This window comes from Arabidopsis lyrata, assembly GCF_000004255.2.
Source record: "Arabidopsis lyrata subsp. lyrata unplaced genomic scaffold ARALYscaffold_7, whole genome shotgun sequence".
Lineage (NCBI taxonomy): Eukaryota > Viridiplantae > Streptophyta > Magnoliopsida > Brassicales > Brassicaceae > Arabidopsis > Arabidopsis lyrata.
This window is the reverse complement of record NW_003302549.1, coordinates 17,849,577-17,867,901: the sequence shown is the minus strand read 5'-3', so window position 1 is coordinate 17,867,901 and position 18,325 is coordinate 17,849,577. Positions and strand designations below refer to the sequence as shown.

Below are 18,325 nucleotides of genomic sequence, written 5' to 3'. Positions count from 1 at the left end.
AGCTCTGCTGCAATCCTGCTGAATAAAGGCAAAAAAGCGTCCCGAGCGTGAAAGAGAGCATCACCCGTGTGAGTTCTTATGATCCATGCCCCTCCACAGAAACTTTCCTCATTTATCCAAGACGAATGTATATTGCACTTTAAGATTCCAACAGTTGGTTTAGTCCAATAATTACGGACTCGGGATCGATTCCTTGTGTCCCACGCTGTCTCTTGTGAAGTGCGTTGATTCTGTTGTATCCATTCCTCCGCTTCTTCTAAGGCCGTAGCGATAACAAAAGTGATGATCAAGAGTTCTAGCTGTGTATAATACAGAAATTCTAGCCTTCCAAATCTCCCATAGCAGCCATGGAATTGCAGTGCGAAACCGCGGATCCAACTCTGTCTTTCCAATCATGTCCATGACATATTCTAGATTTCGCGAAACAGAGTTGGAGAAACCTTGGCTTGGTAATGGGACGCTAAAATCAGACCAAACCTGGCAAGCCAAAGAGCAGGTGAATAATACATGAATCACCGTCTCTTCCTCTCTGTTACAAATTGAACACATGGGTTGTATGTTGAGACCATGCTTCCTTAAACACTCAACAACTGCTAAGGCCCCCCAGAAAGAGCACGCCATAAGAATAACTTGATTTTAGGAGCTGTTAGAATAGTCCAAATCTTTTCTTTGATCTTGTTTAAACTCTGAATATTTTCTGGGACTATCTCCATGGCTGTTGCTTCCCGTCCCAATACCCAGTTCCCTCTTTTGACAGAGTATCTTCCATCTTTTGTATATGCCCACACAAATTTGTCCTTTAAAGTCGGTGCCGGAGGGAATGAGCTAATCTGAGTAACATCACAAGGGGGGGGGAAAGCTCATTTAAACGTTGTAGATTCCAAGCTCCTTGAGTTGTTATCAATGACGAGACCTTGAGATTTAGATCCATCATCAATTCCTTATTAATCGGTCTTCGCGGGAAGACATCTCTGATCCACTTATCAACCCAAATACTTGTGTCAGCACCATCCCCCTATCGATTTCATTAGGCCTCGCTCTAGTAGTTCCCGACCAAACAAGATGCTTTTCCAAGCATACGACGGTCTATAGCCAATTTTTGCCTCTAAGAAACTTTTCGTAGCAAAATATTTGGCTTTATAAACACGGGAAACCAAGGAGTCCGGAGCGTCTAAGAGCCGCCAAGTTTGTTTCGCAAGTAAGGCTTGGTTGAATCTTCCAATGTCTCTAAAACCCAATCCTCTTTATGATTTGCACAACTTCTCCCATGAGACCCAATGCATTTTGTTCTTGTCTTCACATGCATTCCACCAAAAACTGGACATGGCGCTTGTAATTTGTTGGCATTGATGCTTTGTCAATCGGAAACACGACATTGCATAAACCGGTAACGCTATAGCCACTGGTTTTAAAAGAACTTCCTTCCCTCCCAAGGATAGTGTCTTTTCATACCAGCCTCCTAGTCTCACTTTAAGTCGATCCGTGATGAAACCTAAAATTTCTCGCTTGGAACCGCTGAAACATTCTGGGAGGCCTAGATATTTACCCGCTCCACCTTCTTGTTCGATGCCCGTGAATAAACCAAGCAGTATTCTCATGTATGGATCAAGCTTCTTACCAAAGGTGATTGACGACTTCTGGAGGTTTATTTCCTGACCCGATTCCGTACCATACAACTTAAGACACTGTAAAAATTTGGAACACTCTTTGAAGTTTGATTTACACATGAACAAGCTGTCGTCTGCGAAAAGAAGATGTTGGATAGACAGACAACTAGCTGTCAGGCGTAGACCGGTGAGTCGTCCTTCAGTCTCAGCCTTATTCATAATATGTACCAATGCTTCGCACATAATATGAAGAGAAAGGGTGATAATGGATCTCCTTGACGTATACCTCTCTCCGGTTTAATAAAACCATAAGATCCACCATTCATTAGAACGGAATATGAAACAGACCTCACACAACTCATTATCCAAAGAACCACCTTGATATTAAAACCAAGTTTTAAGAGTAATTCCTCAAGAAAATTCCACTCCACCCTATCGTATGCTTTGGACATATCGGTTTTAATCGCTATAAACTCTTCATCGCATGTTGGGTTAGTTCGCAGTGCATGGACCATTTCATGTGCTAGGAGGATGTTGTCGGAAATTAGGCATCCTGCAACAAAGGCTCCTTGTGTGTCCGACACAATCAAAGGTAGAAACTTCTTAATCCGAGAACAGAGTACCTTAGAGACGATTTTGTACATGACGGAACAAAGGCTTATGGGCCTTAGATCAGTCATCTTAGAAGGATTTGGCTTTTTGGGAAGTAGACAAATCTGAGTGAAATTCCATTCAGAAGGAAGAACACCAGACTCAAAAAATTGTTGAACCTCTTTGATCACTTGCGGTTCTACAATATCCCAATACGTTTGATAAAAATGCCCTGACATTCCATCCGCTCCATGTGTGCTATCTCCTTTAATACTAAAGGCTGCCATACGGATTTCCTCACCGGTCATAGGTCTAGTGAGTTCAATATTCATTTGTTGTAACTTTTTCTTATTTAACATTACATTTTTAACAGTTTTTTTTTTTTACGTCTACGTTTATTATTTATTACAAATTATGAGAATTGTTACATAGACGATTCTACAACGGACAATTCCTTCCGACCCTTATTAGATCCACAACAGACGACACTTCCTTCTCCATGCTCATGACGGACACCTTCAATGATCCAAGACCTGACGACACTTCTCTCTGCGTAGAATCCTGGCGAACGGCTATAATTGTATTTCGCTGGAGATCTCCTGCACACTTGCGTCTTTTAATCTACAAATTTATTAATAAATCGCAATATCTGGGACTCGAACCCCAGACCTCTTGGTGTAGAAGCATTAATTAACCCTTGGTCAACCAATGGAGTAAAGAGGCTTCCACATATTTTTAACGGTTTATGTTATAATTTTAATTAATTTATTAAACTTTGCAAAAAAAAAATCAGAAAAAGAAAAGAAAAGAAAATATTCATTTCTCAAATCTTTTTCCAAACTAGTCAATTTTCCTATTTGGGACCATAATTAATTTACTCTAAATTTTGACCCAACTTTTTATTATCCCAACGAAAAAAAAAAAAATCAAACCTGCTGTAACTGTCTCTTACCTAGTGGAAAAGAGTTCAATATCATCATCATCATCATCATCATCATCATCTTCATCATCTTCCCCAATCATTTGACACAAAAATTCACTTCCCCGGAGAATCATTCAACCGTCAAAGTTTCAAGATGCCGAACTCCACGACGGAGGACTCCGTCGCCGTTCCACTACTTCCCTCCCTCCGCCGCGCTACTAACTCTACTTCTCAAGTCGCAATCGTCGGTGCCAACGTCTGTCCAATAGAAAGTCTCGATTACGAGTACGAAACTCTTACCGTTGCTTCTTCCTCCTTCAATTTTCTTCTTCTTAGCTTAAATTCCGTTGTTACGCTTTCGATTTAGGATCGCGGAGAATGATTTCTTCAAGCAGGATTGGAGAGGTCGTAGTAAGGTAGAGATTTTCCAATACGTGTTTATGAAGTGGCTGCTTTGTTTTTGTATCGGCATTATTGTTAGTCTCATCGGATTCGCTAATAACCTCGCCGTTGAGAATCTCGCCGGTGTTAAGTTCGTTGTTACTTCTAACATGATGATAGCCGGAAGGTGAAATTTCGCATTTTCCGATTGGTTTAGCTGGTTTGCTTGTAATGTTGATGATTGGATTTTGAATAGAGAGTTGAAATTGTTTCACAGGTTTGGTATGGGCTTTGTTGTTTTCTCTGTTACCAATCTGGTTCTTACTCTTTTTGCGTCGGTGATTACCGCTTTTGTTGCGCCTGCTGCGGCAGGTTCCGGTATACCGGAGGTGAAGGCTTATTTGAACGGTGTTGATGCACCAGAGATATTCTCACTTCGCACTTTGGTCGTTAAGGTAACAATTTTCGAGAGAGAACTCGAACATTGTGCAAGTTTTTGTTAGAAATTTGTTTTTGATCGCTCTTTTCTTGGGGTACAGATCATTGGGAACATATCTGCAGTGTCAGCGTCTCTTCTCATTGGTAAAGCAGGGCCTATGGTGCACACCGGTGCTTGTGTTGCATCTATACTAGGTCAGGGTGGCTCCAAAAGATATAGACTGACCTGGAGATGGCTCAGATTTTTTAAAAATGACAGAGACCGAAGAGATCTTGTAACTTGTGGGTCAGCTGCTGGTATTGCTGCCTCGTTTCGTGCTCCGGTTGGTGGTGTCCTGTTTGCGCTTGAGGAGATGTCATCTTGGTATGTTAAGTTGTGTCAAGTTATTCTCTTCAACTCAATGGATTTCTTATATGAAGTTCATTTGTTGCCATATTGGCTATTTGGTGTCTTCTGGTCATTATATATGTTCTTTAAGCTGTCATTTTCTGAATGATTCATTGAAAGCTAGAATGGGGGGGTTTGTCGTTGTAGGTGGAGGAGTGCACTTTTATGGAGAATCTTCTTCTCAACAGCTGTTGTGGCAATTGTTCTCAGAGCTCTAATCGATGTGTGTTTAAGTGGAAAGTGCGGGTTATTTGGTAAAGGAGGCTTAATAATGTTTGATGTCTATTCAGAAAATGCATCATATCATCTGGGGGATGTACTTCCTGTTCTTCTCCTTGGAGTTGTCGGTGGTATTTTAGGAAGCTTATACAACTTTCTACTGGATAAGGTTCTGCGAGCTTACAACTTCATATATGAGTAAGCTATCTTTTTGGATATATCTATAATACAGACACATACGCAAAAATATGTATACACATAAGTAAATGTTTTCTTGATCGTTAACATTTTTTTCTGTCCAGGAAAGGGGTTACTTGGAAGATCCTTCTCGCATGTGCAATATCAATTTTCACGTCCTGTCTTCTTTTTGGATTACCATTTCTTGCATCATGCCAACCTTGTCCCGCCGATGCCTTAGAGGAGTGCCCTACAATTGGACGGTCTGGAAACTTTAAGAAATACCAATGCCCTCCTGGTCACTACAATGATCTAGCTAGCCTCATTTTCAACACAAATGATGATGCTATCAAAAACCTTTTCAGCAAAAACACTGACTTCGAGTTTCATTATTTTTCGGTTCTTGTATTTTTTGTCACCTGCTTCTTCCTCAGTATCTTTAGCTATGGCATTGTTGCTCCAGCAGGGCTCTTTGTACCCGTTATCGTTACAGGAGCATCGTATGGACGGTTTGTAGGGATGCTGCTTGGTTCAAACTCAAATCTTAATCATGGTCTGTTTGCTGTACTTGGTGCTGCGTCCTTTCTTGGCGGAACAATGAGGATGACAGTTTCCACTTGTGTTATTCTCCTTGAGCTGACCAACAATTTGCTGCTACTACCTATGATGATGGTCGTCCTTCTGATTTCAAAAACAGTTGCTGATGGTTTCAACGCTAACATCTATAACCTCATCATGAAGTTAAAAGGGTTTCCCTACCTCTACAGCCATGCAGAGCCTTACATGAGGCAGCTTCTAGTTGGTGATGTAGTCACAGGCCCACTTCAATTCTTCAACGGCATTGAGAAAGTCGAGACTATTGTACACGTTCTCAAAACCACCAATCACAATGGCTTCCCCGTGGTTGATGGGCCACCTCTTGCTGCAGCTCCTGTTCTGTGCGGTCTAATCCTCCGGGCTCACATTCTGACTTTGCTAAAGAAACGAGTATTCATGTCTAGTCCAGTAGTTTGTGACTCCAATACCCTTGCCCAATTCAAAGCAGAGGAGTTTGCTAAGAAGGGTTCTGGGAGGAGTGATAGAATAGAAGATGTGGAATTAAGCGAGGAAGAATTGAATATGTATTTGGATTTACATCCATTCTCTAATGCCTCTCCTTACACTGTTGTGGAGACGATGTCACTTGCAAAGGCCCTTATCCTTTTCCGTGAGGTTGGCATAAGGCACTTACTGGTCATACCAAAAACCTCCAATGTAAGTGATTTTGGTTTCTCCTTTTCCCTGGCAGTTATCAACACCTTTGTTAGATTTCGATAGGCACTAGAACTTGAGATGCTTTATAAATATGGATAGATAGGTAGGAAGGAGAATAGATTAGAGTCTTTTTTTGATCATTGTTTGTACAAAACTCGAACCACACTTAGTTCTCTATATATTCGATAGCTCTTTGTTTCTTGGTTCATCAGTTGTCGTATCAAATTCGTTAATTTGTGACTAAAGAAACTTTTGAATTTGTATTGCAGAGACCTCCAGTGGTAGGTATATTGACACGGCATGACTTCATGCCGGAACATATACTAGGCCTGCATCCCTCCCAGTCTCGGAGCAGGTGGAAAAGGCTTCGGATTCGACTGCCTTTCCTCTCATGAAATATTAAGCTGCCTACCAATTTTCAGGTATGACAGTTCATATAAACTCTGTATAGTTTATTGAACGCAGCCTTGTGGTGCTATGTCGAGCTCTACTACAATTTGCAAATGCTTTATGGTAATTGTTCGACTTTGTATATGAATTAACACTTCTTCTATCGTTAGATACAGAAAGATGTAGAGAGATTTATAAATGTTGCCTCCGCTTCAGCTTTTGTTGGTTCTTTTCTATTTGTATTGGTTCTTCTATCTTTCGACATTCTTCAATTTCACGGGCCAAGGGGACGAAATACAAATTTAGACTCCATTAATGCAATTTTCGTAATGCGTAGGGCCACAAACACACTTGCAATTACATCAACAATAGACTCAACAAAGCAATGAACTCCGCTCTCGGTAATCTCATATAATCTCCACACATTTTGAGAACAATCAATGGAAAAAAAACAAACTTCCAACAACTAAGATTGTAGAAGAAAATCCCAATTGCTTCAAAAGGATAGAACTAGAGATCCGTTGATTCCTCTGAATATCGGAAAACTAGAGTTTTTCGGATCTGTTAATTCCTCATAATACCAGAAACGAGAGAACGTGAGGAATTCGTTGATTCTCCGCGAATACTGAATCCTACGTCGTCTTATAATCGTTGAGATCTACCGAAAACAAGGATTAGAGAATAGAATACTCTTCTCTGAAAAGCTAAAAGCTCTTTAATTTTATTAATCAAATCAACTGCATACAAAGGATGCCTTAACGGTTTATTTATAATAAAACATAAGAGACCCCTAAAATATTCTAGAAACACTAAAAGATAAAGATTAAAATAATTAATAATATTAAAATATAAATAAATGGAAATTATCCTAATTCTACGCTGCATTAGGTCTCGCTGGCCAAGAAAAGATTCAAGCTCGAATCTTGTATTTGCTCTGCATCATTATATCACTGGAAAACTATAACAACTTGTACTGGTTGAACAGGACCAGACCCACTTGACTACAAAAGATATAGTTTTCTAATTACCCTTCTAAACATAACTATGCATTCTCTCTATTAGTTCTCTACATTTTTAATAAGAAGTGAGTTGGCTGCTTTTAAACACTAATTAAAGTTATATTTACTTTATCTTTCTAATCTACTCATTCTACCAAGATTACTGAATTAAAATATTCCAACCAAACAAAGTTGAGAATAAAAATGAGCTGCGTTTTCAATAAGGAACCAAAGTTTACAAAATGGAAAAAGTTTAATTCCCTTCATTCAAAAATAATTAAAAAAAAAAAAAAAGTTTAATCCCCGACCACTATATGTTTCCAAGACTTAAGTTACAGCCTCGAACATTATTCCATAAAAAGATCGAAAATGGTAATTTTTCTGATTGGAGCAATAGATAATTTATGGATATTTCTTACCGAACACTAGTATACAATGAATTCTCTTCAATATTACTCGTGGGGTTTAAATTTCCCATATAAAGAAAACTTCACGTGAATCCCTTTCGGTCTTTGGTCCCCATCATTTCCTTTTCACATATGTCAGTATCATGTATTTTTAAATGTTTGTAAATGACCAAAAAAGGCCAAAACAATGTTTCATATGATATATATACTACTAGTAGGTGAATATCTACAAAACACACGGGATGTTATTCTTATACTGTACTTTGTTCTTTGTGACCAAGCCAATTTCCTTGTACGTTTCTATTTTCTTTATTATAGCTACATGTTTGAAATAAGACTGATTCTGTTTGTTACCTTTTATGAAACAAAAACTTGTAAGTTGTAACTACCTTTGGGGATGTTAATATTATTGGTACAATTGAGCTAGCCCGTCCTAAAAAAGTCCGAAATCCGTATAAAAGACGAAGCTCACTCGCATTTGATCGTGAGAAGCCAAACGTCCGAGTTTGTCACTTGCCAGCCTATTAGTATCATATCTCCTCGGTACATTCTGTTAGCTTGGGAGATTCAAATGTTTAATACGAAATGATGAAAACTAGGCGTTAGTTTAGTGTGAGGTAAATGTCTGAAATCGAGTGTAAGAGTAACGAAATCTCTTGACATACATAACTCACATCGGACTTATAAAGAAGAGTGGAATTGCATGCATTGAGGAAAAAGATATCCAGCACAATATTTTATGACCAAACGATATTTAACATCTACCCAGGCTCTCCTTTTCCAAATGGTTTCTTGTATTTGAACTACGCATAAAAAGTTAATAAAACAAGCTTAGTCTCATTCAAATTCTACTTTTGATTTTCAATTTAAATTTGATCTCAACATATTACTTTTTTCCACGTTGTTTGATTTGGACCACGGATTTCGCATGCACGCTTTCTATTTTTAGATATCAACACAATTACTTTTAAGTCTTTTAACATCAGTACTTTGAGAACGCAAAAATTATCAAATTTAGTGCTTAATGGTTAACTAATGCTTACATACATGACCAAAAATGTGCAAGTAAATTACCTCTGTTAATGTGGAAGTTAGTATTGAAGGTTACATTAATGAATTTCAATATACAGTATTCAGTATTGTTTATTGATTTGCACATAAGTAAACAACTTAGGGAAAAACATAATACAAATAACATAGATTTTGAGAATCTTGTAAACAAATATTATATTATTTCATTCGATAACATTATTTTACATTTTTCTAATCATGCGTGAATTTCACTTATTTACAGCCATATTTGTTACAAGATTTGGTTCTCTATATTATTATTTAATTTTCTAGCCGGAAAAGGCTTAAAATTAAGTTGGTTGGGGTGTCACATTGATAACAGACTAGCAGTAAACGGAGATGACTCAGGTCAATATATATTTTAAAAACATATACAGCAGTTATCAGTTTAATTAACGCATTTATTGTAGAATTATAAACCTTTTGTCTAATTGACGTCAAAAAGATAAACAAACTCTGTGTCAAAAACTTCTGTGTCACACAACATAAAAAAAAAAAAAACACATTAGTGTTAAAGAGAAAATTCTATGGGGAGTCAAATATATATATATCACGTCGTTAAAATGACTAACATAATAAAATTACAAAGTTAAATTTAACTCTTTTTAACTAAGGGTTAAGTTGGAAATCAATACGTTTTTCAAACATAATTAGAAAAGTGATACGGTTACTATTTACAATGGGGAAAAGCACCGAGTTTACACTGTACACTACTGTTTATATGACTTCCAAATCCTCATCAAACCATTTTATTTACAAGCATGCCATCCAAATTAAAATAAATTATTATTTTTTTTTTTTACACATTTTGTCTGATCTCTTTAATCTTCTCTCAATTTTATTTTTTCATTTTCAAAATCATCAAAACCCTAAGCGTCGAATTCAATTTGCTTCCACAGAACAATAGATTTTCAAAATCACATATCTATATCGCTTCTTCAATGGCGTCCAAAATAGTGGCTGCTAAAGATATCATCACTTTACACGGATCTGTTGCCATCGTCAGCGAATTATTCTGTGTGTATTTTCAATCTCTCACGGATATCATCACTTTCCGATTCTGTGATTTTTTCAGTGAAACAACAAATCTCCGGCGAAATCATAAAACAAATCTCCGGCGAAATCATCATCATCTCCGGCGATGAAGACGTCGGCTATCTCTTCTCTTCTTCCTCTCTCTTCCTAACCCTAATTTACCAATTACCAACCAAAGCAAATTAAGCAGACAACCCCCACAGACACCTCAAAACACCAACACATCTCAAATAAACCAACTTCTCCTGGCCTCATCGGCGATGCCGTAGCCACCGCTGTTAAGGTTCGCCGATGATTCCATACTCTGTTTCAATTAGATTTTTTTTTGGTTATGCTTCAACTAGTATCACAGCCCAAGAAATCTCCTTCTTGCGATGGTATTTTCTTGGAACGATCAATCTCTTATGTCTTATGAAAATTGAAATGGGTCTTGTTTTTATTTGATTGTTTGATAAACAAAAAAGTTGGCTTTTTTCTCTATTAAATCTGATATCTGATTTGGGTTTTCTCTGTTATTCTCCTGATCTTTTTTTTCTCTAATTTGATGTTTTGTTTCCATGAAAAGTTTCAATCTTTTTGTAACAAAAACAAATATATATTGTGACTTGCTTTGTTTTGGTTGTATAATTTGGACTTTGATTGTAACTTGGAAGTGGAAGACTCATAGATCTGAAGACGTAAACAATGACAAAAACATGTGATTGTCCCTTTTCTTATGTAAAGTGTTCAACTTTGATTCGGCCATATGTACCTTCTATGCCCTACAATCTAGTCAACATAGTCAGAATTAAAGGTCAAAACTATATGTTGCTTGTGTGTTTTGTTGTATTAGAAAAGATTTAGTAAGTGAATTGAGAAAAATGAAGAGAGCTTAAGGAGTATGGAAAATGTTGCAGGTGGGTGAAGTGGGAGAGCTATCAGAGATATTCCAATAGAAAGGAGAAGTGGCAAGAGGATGTCCAGATTGGTAAGAAGAAGAGAAATTGCATCTTGGAAAAAATAGATAAACAAGATTTTAAGAGATTTTGTCCATTTCTTTATAGAATCCAAAAACCAAGTTTTGTGGGTTTTCTAACAATTCACGTCAAACTGTTTTTAAATTTTTTTTTTAATTATTTTAAATATGTTATTTCACCATTTACCTATTCACTTTAATTACAAAATATAAACCAAAAATTAAAATAAATAACTTAAAAACGTTTTAAAATTGATATTATGTAAAAAACTATAAACTAAACAAATTACCATTCAAGATTTTACAAAAACTAAAATCTACACCAAAAAACAAAAATTACAAAAACCAAAATCCAAAAACTAGAAACTAAAAACCAATAAAAACTATCAAACATTGTCAAATCCTTCTGTACAGATGTATCCTTCTGTACAGATGATTCCTTCTGTACAGATGTATCCTTCTGTACAGATATTTTCTTCTGTAAAGATATTCTTCTGTACAGATATTCTTTTGTACAGTGGTTTATAATTGTACAGATATTATTTTTGTAAAGTGGTCTCTAAAATATAAATTTTAAAAATCATCAAACAAAATGTATATCAAATGATAGAAAGAAAAACATAGATTTTTAAGTATATGATAAACTGTAGAGAGAAAAAAACCATTAACGAGCATTTTAGTTATTAGACTTGGAGAGAATGAAATATAAGATGTATCCTTCTGTACATACATTTTTCTGTACAGATGCATCCTTCTGTACATACATTTTTTTGTACAGATGCATCATTCTGTACAGATATTCTTCTGTACAGTGGTGTTTATCTGTACAGTGGTCTACATCTGTACAGTGGTCTAGATCTGTACAGTGGTTTACATCTGTACTGTGGTCTGTAATATAAATTTAAAAATCATCAAACAAAATGCATATCAAATGATAGAGAAAAAACATAGATTTTTATGTATATGATCTATTTTACAAAAATAAAATTTACGAACGAGCATTTTAATTATTAAACTTTGAAGGAATGTAATGTAATAAAGAAAGAAAAAGAAATCCTTTTAAAAAGCCTGACCCACGTTTGTCACACCCACGTTTCTTTTTCTCAGAGACAAACAAAAGCCCTTTTTGGTCTTTTCTAAAATCCACTAATATTTATATCTCACAATTTTATATCTCACAAACTGGTCCCACCGTACTACTTCTACCATTATGAAAAGTAACCGTACTACTTCTACAATTATGTTTTAGAAATGTACTAGTTTCCAAACAAACCCTTTAACTAATGGAACTCTTTACCTTTGGAATAAACCTAGTTTTGCAGAAATTTAACTTTATATTAATTTTTTTGGCAGGAGAAATTTAAATTTATATTGGAAAAGGTTCAAGTCGCTTTTTTATTTTATGTTTTAATCAGAACGACGTTGTTCTGTGGTTTAATAGAGTATTTCAATGGAAAATTTAATTTCGTTGATTTTTTTCGTTAATCAACTTAGCAATGTGACTCATTTAGTAATAAAAATTAACGACTAAACAAAAAATTAATAAAAGTTAACGAGTTATTTTACCAAAACCAATATTGAAATTTTTTTAAGTATTCTTTAAAAATTGAAGATTTTATAGACATTTTTTTTCTATTTTAAATTATCATTTGGAGAAGGTGACTCTACTAGTAGAAATGTAGAACCGAATCATGCTCTAGTATGGATGGAGGAAGAGAGAGTTTCAAGTTCGAGTGGAACACAACTAATTAATCTGTTATAACCTTCTGCCTGAAGAGATTATGGGACTGATGCTTCAGCGTAAATAAATTAATTGTCATTAATAACCAATTTATATCCAAAGAAGTTTTGGACTAGACCCGTTAGAGGTATTACGGTTAGCAGAAAAAGAGACACAATTATGGCAAGCGGCTCAATTAGAGCTCCAACAAGAAAATCATGGTTCTGTGGTTTCGACAACTCGGCCTCGAGTGAGGGAGGTTTCTTTTGATTCGAACTATTCAGGATATCGTTGCTTCGTGGATGGATCGTGGAAATGAAGTGATAAGTTCTTCGGTACAGGGTGGTTCTGTACATCGTCAAATAGAGAGGCGCCAACCATGGGAGCTGCCAATCTCCGTAGAAGTCTGTCTTCATTACATACAGAAGTCGAGACCCTTCTCTAAGCGATGAAGTGTATGATTGGTTCTGATCTGGTGAAGATGGTGTCTTCTCCAACTGAATGGCTGGAGTTTTTAGTGTATTTAGAGGAATTTTAAAGCGACAAAGAAGAGTTTTCAAGCTTCTCTTTGTCTTTAATTTTTTGTAGTGCTAATGCTAAATCGGATAATCTGTCACGAAAAGTTCGGACAGAACCGTCACATATCACATATGTAAATAACATTCTCTAGAATTTATTTTTTTGAGCTATAATTAATTTCGAAAGACAAAAAAAAAAGTACGGGATTGTAAAATATATATAAAAAAAAAGTACGGGGTTCAGCTTTATATACATAAAATAACATATACAAATATCTAAATTGTTGTAAACGTGACAAAAAGAAAAAGGGTTGTAAAAAAAACGCATTATTTGTAAGATTATAAATGAACAAATATATCAAAGGAAGAAAAAAGAGAACAAGTTGCTTGGTGAACTAAAACTCATTTCTTCCACTAATGATATGATAGAGACATACCAAAGAATCTTTCATGACTTTTCTTCTTTTCTCCTCACTTCCAAAATTCTCTTCTGTCTTCCTCTTAAGAGTAAAGAATCAAAAAAAGGAACCCAAAGAAAAAAAATAACATAGCCATGGCTGCTCCAAGATCAAGAAGATGCTCTCTTTCTCTCTTAACCCTTATCTCCATCTCTCTTATTCTTATTTCTGTTTCACTCTTTGTCTCCACAAAACCAACTAATAAGCCCTTAATTGATTACAGAAACCAATTCTCTGTTTCTATCTCTTCTCCTCCTTCTCCATCTCCTCTTGAACAGAACAACACAACAAACACTAGTCTTGTTTTAGCATCTCCTCTTTTGTCTCTTCCTGGTCAGAGCAACACAACAAACACTAGTCTGATCTCAGCCTCTCCTCCTTTTTCTCATCTCGGACAAAACAATACAACAAACACTACTCTTGCTTCTTCATCCTCTTTTTCTGATCACCAAAACCAAAATAAGTCTCCAAGTCCTACAAGTAAAAAAGTTGTAATTAAGGTACGTAATCATTCTTCCTTTGTTTGCGATGTTAGAACATTTTTCCGATGCTAATAATACATGTTTTTCCTGTAGTGCTTTTTGCTATGATCAAAACCATTTTTTTTTAATATTCGTTACTTTTATTTTTGCGAAAATTATTTTTCCGATGTTAAGAATACATGTTTTTCGGTAGTGCTTTTTTGCTATTGATCAAAACCTTTTTTTTCTAATATTCATTACATTTATTTTTGCTATGATCAGAAAAGAAGTGGGTTGGATAAAATAGAATCAGATTTAGCAAAAGCAAGAGCAGCAATTAAGAAGGCAGCTTCTACACAAAATTATATCAGCTCTCTCTACAAAAACCCAGCCGCCTTTCATCAGTTGAGTTTTGCAATTCTTTTTTTTCTTATAAAGTTTTTAACCATAGATAATGAAAAAATTCCTTTTTGTTTTAAACTTGGTAATTTAATACTAGTACAGTACTTGGATTTTTAGTCAAAGATGATACCGCTGACAATTTTCACATGTATTTTGCTTCTTTATTTTTCAAACTATTTGACATCGATTTTATCAAAGAACTCAGCATTTAAGTACGGTTACTATAAAGACAAAAAATAATTACGCAACCTTACCAAATTCCAATACACAGTTTAACGGCTCTGGTGAGATGCCTCTTTCTAAGCAAAAGCTTATATTCTTTTTTTTTTTCTTTTTTTTTCAAATCATAGTATTGCTATTGCAATTGAACTGGAAAGAAGTTCTAATATATTAAACTACTTTTACACTAGAAAGTTTATTCTAATGGCCTTTTAAAAAACATAAGCTCATTAGTTAGAAAGCTAACATGAAAAAGGTTTTAATTATTAACTATGCGTTGAAAAAAAAAAATGTTAAGGAAAGCTTTTGACTTCTCGTTTATCCAATCTCAAAATCTGTTTAAATTTAACATAAAGAACCAAATCTTGGAAATGACCTTTATGCGTTATAAACTTTTCAAATCTATGAATTTCTTTTTATATAAAACGAGTTTTCTTAGGACATATCACCAATCTCTAAATCGACATTAACCACTTCAAGATTTACTTGTACACGAATTCAATTTGATTTGATGCAGAATCAATTAATTTCTTCACACGGTGTAGTTCTTTTACACTCTTCAAAATAAAGTTAATATGAGCATAATATAACTAATATATCTATTTGCTATGATAATTATTATTATTATTTTCTATTTCTTTGATAATTATGATAGTTTTAGGAGATTGGGCATATCCATTATACCAGCGAGATTTGCGACGAAAAACGGAGCAATTGTGCTCTGATACCATGTTAGTTTTCGTGAGAAAACGAAAGAATCGATGAAAAGTTGTTATTCTCACTAAATGATCTGTTACGAGTGACAGAGTATATATACATCCGGTTTACCAGTACAGACTCTAATTAACTCGGTTTAGTAAACCGGTACATAATCTTATACCAACATTTCAAAAATATCGTTTAATAGATTATGAAATTAAGTTACATGCACTTGTACGTACTTTTTTTTTTTTTTTACTTGTAATAAATAAACATTGATGTCACACTCGTGTATGCACAAAAAAATCAGGAGTCACACGGAGATGATGAATCGTTTTAAGGTGTGGACATACACAGAGGGAGAGGTCCCACTGTTCCATGACGGCCCTGTGAATGACATTTACGGTATAGAAGGACAATTCATGGACGAAATGTGCGTGGACGGACCAAAGAGTAGAAGCCGTTTTCGGGCGGATCACCCTGAGGATGCTCACGTTTTCTTCATACCATTTAGCGTCGCCAAGGTCATCCACTTCGTCTACAAGCCCATCACCTCTGTCGAAGGATTTTCGCGGGCTCGCCTACACCGTCTTATAGAGGATTATGTTGATGTAGTTGCCACTAAGCATCGCTATTGGAACAGAAGCAAAGGTGGCGACCATTTCATGGTATCATGCCATGACTGGGTACGTAAACGTACTCTCTTTTCTTTTCAATGGTTGAGAGTATGATTAATATTAGACATCTTTAATTAATATATTGATTAGTTTTTGTTAGTAAAATTGTTTTGGCTTGAATTCAAATAAGCAAAGACCTCCTTGATATTACAGATTGCGATAAACAAAAGAAATGTAGTGTGTTGATGAAGCTAACACTAATTAATAAGCTACGAACCTTAATTAATGTTATTAATCTGATTGATATTTTATCAAGAACTATTATCTATCTTCATTATTTTGTATATAAATATGATTACAATTCTTGTGCGTATAGGCACCAGACGTGATCGATGGGAATCCAAAGTTGTTTGAAAAATTCATAAGGGCTCTTTGCAATGCTAACACATCGGAAGGATTCCGGCCTAACGTGGATGTATCCATTCCGGAGATATACCTTCCTAAAGGTAAATTGGGTCCGTCTTTTCTCGGAAAATCACCGAGAATTCGATCTATACTTGCATTTTTTGCCGGAAGAAGTCACGGTGAAATCAGAAAAATCTTATTTAAACATTGGAAAGAAATGGACAATGAAGTCCAAGTCTATGACCGTCTTCCCCCAGGAAAGGACTATACAAAAACTATGGGAATGAGTAAGTTTTGTCTGTGTCCGAGTGGTTGGGAGGTCGCTAGCCCGAGAGAGGTCGAGGCGATATATGCTGGTTGTGTACCGGTGATCATATCGGATAATTATTCATTACCATTCAGTGATGTGCTTAATTGGGATTCCTTTTCCATACAAATCCCTGTTTCTAGGATACCAGAGATCAAAACCATTCTACAAAGTGTTTCTCTCGTAAGATACTTGAAGATGTATAAGAGAGTCTTAGAAGTGAAGCAACATTTCGTGTTGAATCGTCCAGCTAAACCCTACGATGTGATGCATATGATGCTTCACTCTATTTGGTTAAGAAGACTTAATCTTAGGCTGGGGGCATAGTATATAATTTTTTTGTTGTTACAAATAAATCTTAAGTGTCAAAGTTCATATGAGTTACTAGCTTTGTATTCTTTCCATAAATTTTCATAGTTCTTTCTTGTAAAAATATATACAACAACAAACACAATATCAAAGATTTCCATATTAATAAGAGAAACAAAGCAATTGTTATTCTTGTTATACTTGGTTCTTTCTTTTCTTTTTTAGCTATTATATTCCATTACGAACTACTTTTCGAAAAAATTATCAATAGATCGATCGAGATATACAAAATTTTTGTGAAAATGTTTTTTTTGCTAATCGATGTAACCCGATTTTCATTATCTAGGCGCATTCTCTTAAGATTTTACTCATTTTCGTCATCTGTAAGGTCTCTAGGAAGTAAATTGTGTTAAACTCCAGATCTTCATCCCATTTAAGATCCTATGACCAGGAAGGAAGCATTTGGATCAAAACAAGTAAAAAGAAGTAAACCAATATGCGTGACAGGACCAGCCAAGTCGAGAAAAGATCAGCCGATACCTTAATCCCATTCGATATGGAGACTTGCCAGAAAACGAGGTTTTTCTTGTAATACATCTGACCTGTTTTGAACACTTCGATATTTACACCAACTTTCAGCCTACTAAAACTCTAACTCCGATATTTACTACTCATTCTTCTTGATCTAGACATTTTTGTAGCTCTTTGTCCAAAAAAAAAAAAAAAAAAAAAAAAGACATTTTTGTAGCTCTTTGAAAATATTCATGATCATTCTTTACGTAAAGATATTCATGACATTTGATATAAGACTCGGTTAGGAGACTTATAAAGGTGCAAGGACTGGCTCGAGTGGTGGTCTCGACCGGCTATCTCGACGTTAGGTCGAGCTTGATGTTTTGAAGCGTGGACGAGTGAATACGAGGAGGATCGATGGGAAACTTAAGCTGGCTGTAGCGCACTCTCTTAAGTTTCAGTGGGTGAGTTTATACGACAAGACTCAAGGGGATGAGGCTTGAAGTCGATGCGGAATCAAACAAGCTGGCTGTGACGCTCTCTCTTGTGAGATCAAAAGGATGGAGGTGAAGTGGATCGATGGCACCACAGAGATGATGGAAGGATCTCTGATACAGCAAGGCACTCGAGCTTAGGTGAATCACACAACCTAAGAACAAGCAAAAGTCTCTACAAGGCGGCGGCTTGAGAGGAAGAAAGTTCTACTTATTGATATGAGAAAAAGCGTGAATGTTACAAAGCTGCAGGGGAACCTTATAAAGGGGTTCGTCAGCTAGCCCTAGGGCGACTCAAATAACCAAAAACGACACAGCAACAGGACTTAATGGAAAATTAAAAGAAAAAGGAAAAAGTACTTAAACAACA

At 35.8% G+C, this 18,325-nt stretch overlaps 2 protein-coding genes across 2 annotated transcripts; both read left to right on the top strand.

The window, feature by feature from the left end:
- The first annotated feature begins 3,134 nt into the window (after nucleotides 1–3,134).
- LOC9306478 (putative chloride channel-like protein CLC-g) lies at nucleotides 3,135–6,621 on the top strand. Its single transcript, XM_021018972.1, has 7 exons — nucleotides 3,135–3,405; nucleotides 3,488–3,688; nucleotides 3,779–3,956; nucleotides 4,041–4,303; nucleotides 4,475–4,744; nucleotides 4,849–5,977; nucleotides 6,247–6,621. Exons 1-7 carry the CDS (start codon nucleotides 3,275–3,277, stop codon nucleotides 6,370–6,372), a joined length of 2,298 nt encoding a protein of 765 aa, XP_020874631.1. The 5' UTR covers nucleotides 3,135–3,274; the 3' UTR covers nucleotides 6,373–6,621.
- A 6,850-nt stretch (nucleotides 6,622–13,471) lies between these two features.
- LOC9304470 (xylogalacturonan beta-1,3-xylosyltransferase) lies at nucleotides 13,472–17,139 on the top strand. Its single transcript, XM_021018911.1, has 4 exons — nucleotides 13,472–14,029; nucleotides 14,273–14,394; nucleotides 15,621–15,996; nucleotides 16,304–17,139. The coding sequence occupies exons 1-4, from the start codon at nucleotides 13,625–13,627 to the stop codon at nucleotides 16,964–16,966; spliced, it is 1,566 nt and encodes a 521-aa protein (XP_020874570.1). The 5' UTR covers nucleotides 13,472–13,624; the 3' UTR covers nucleotides 16,967–17,139.
- The last annotated feature ends 1,186 nt before the right edge of the window (nucleotides 17,140–18,325 follow it).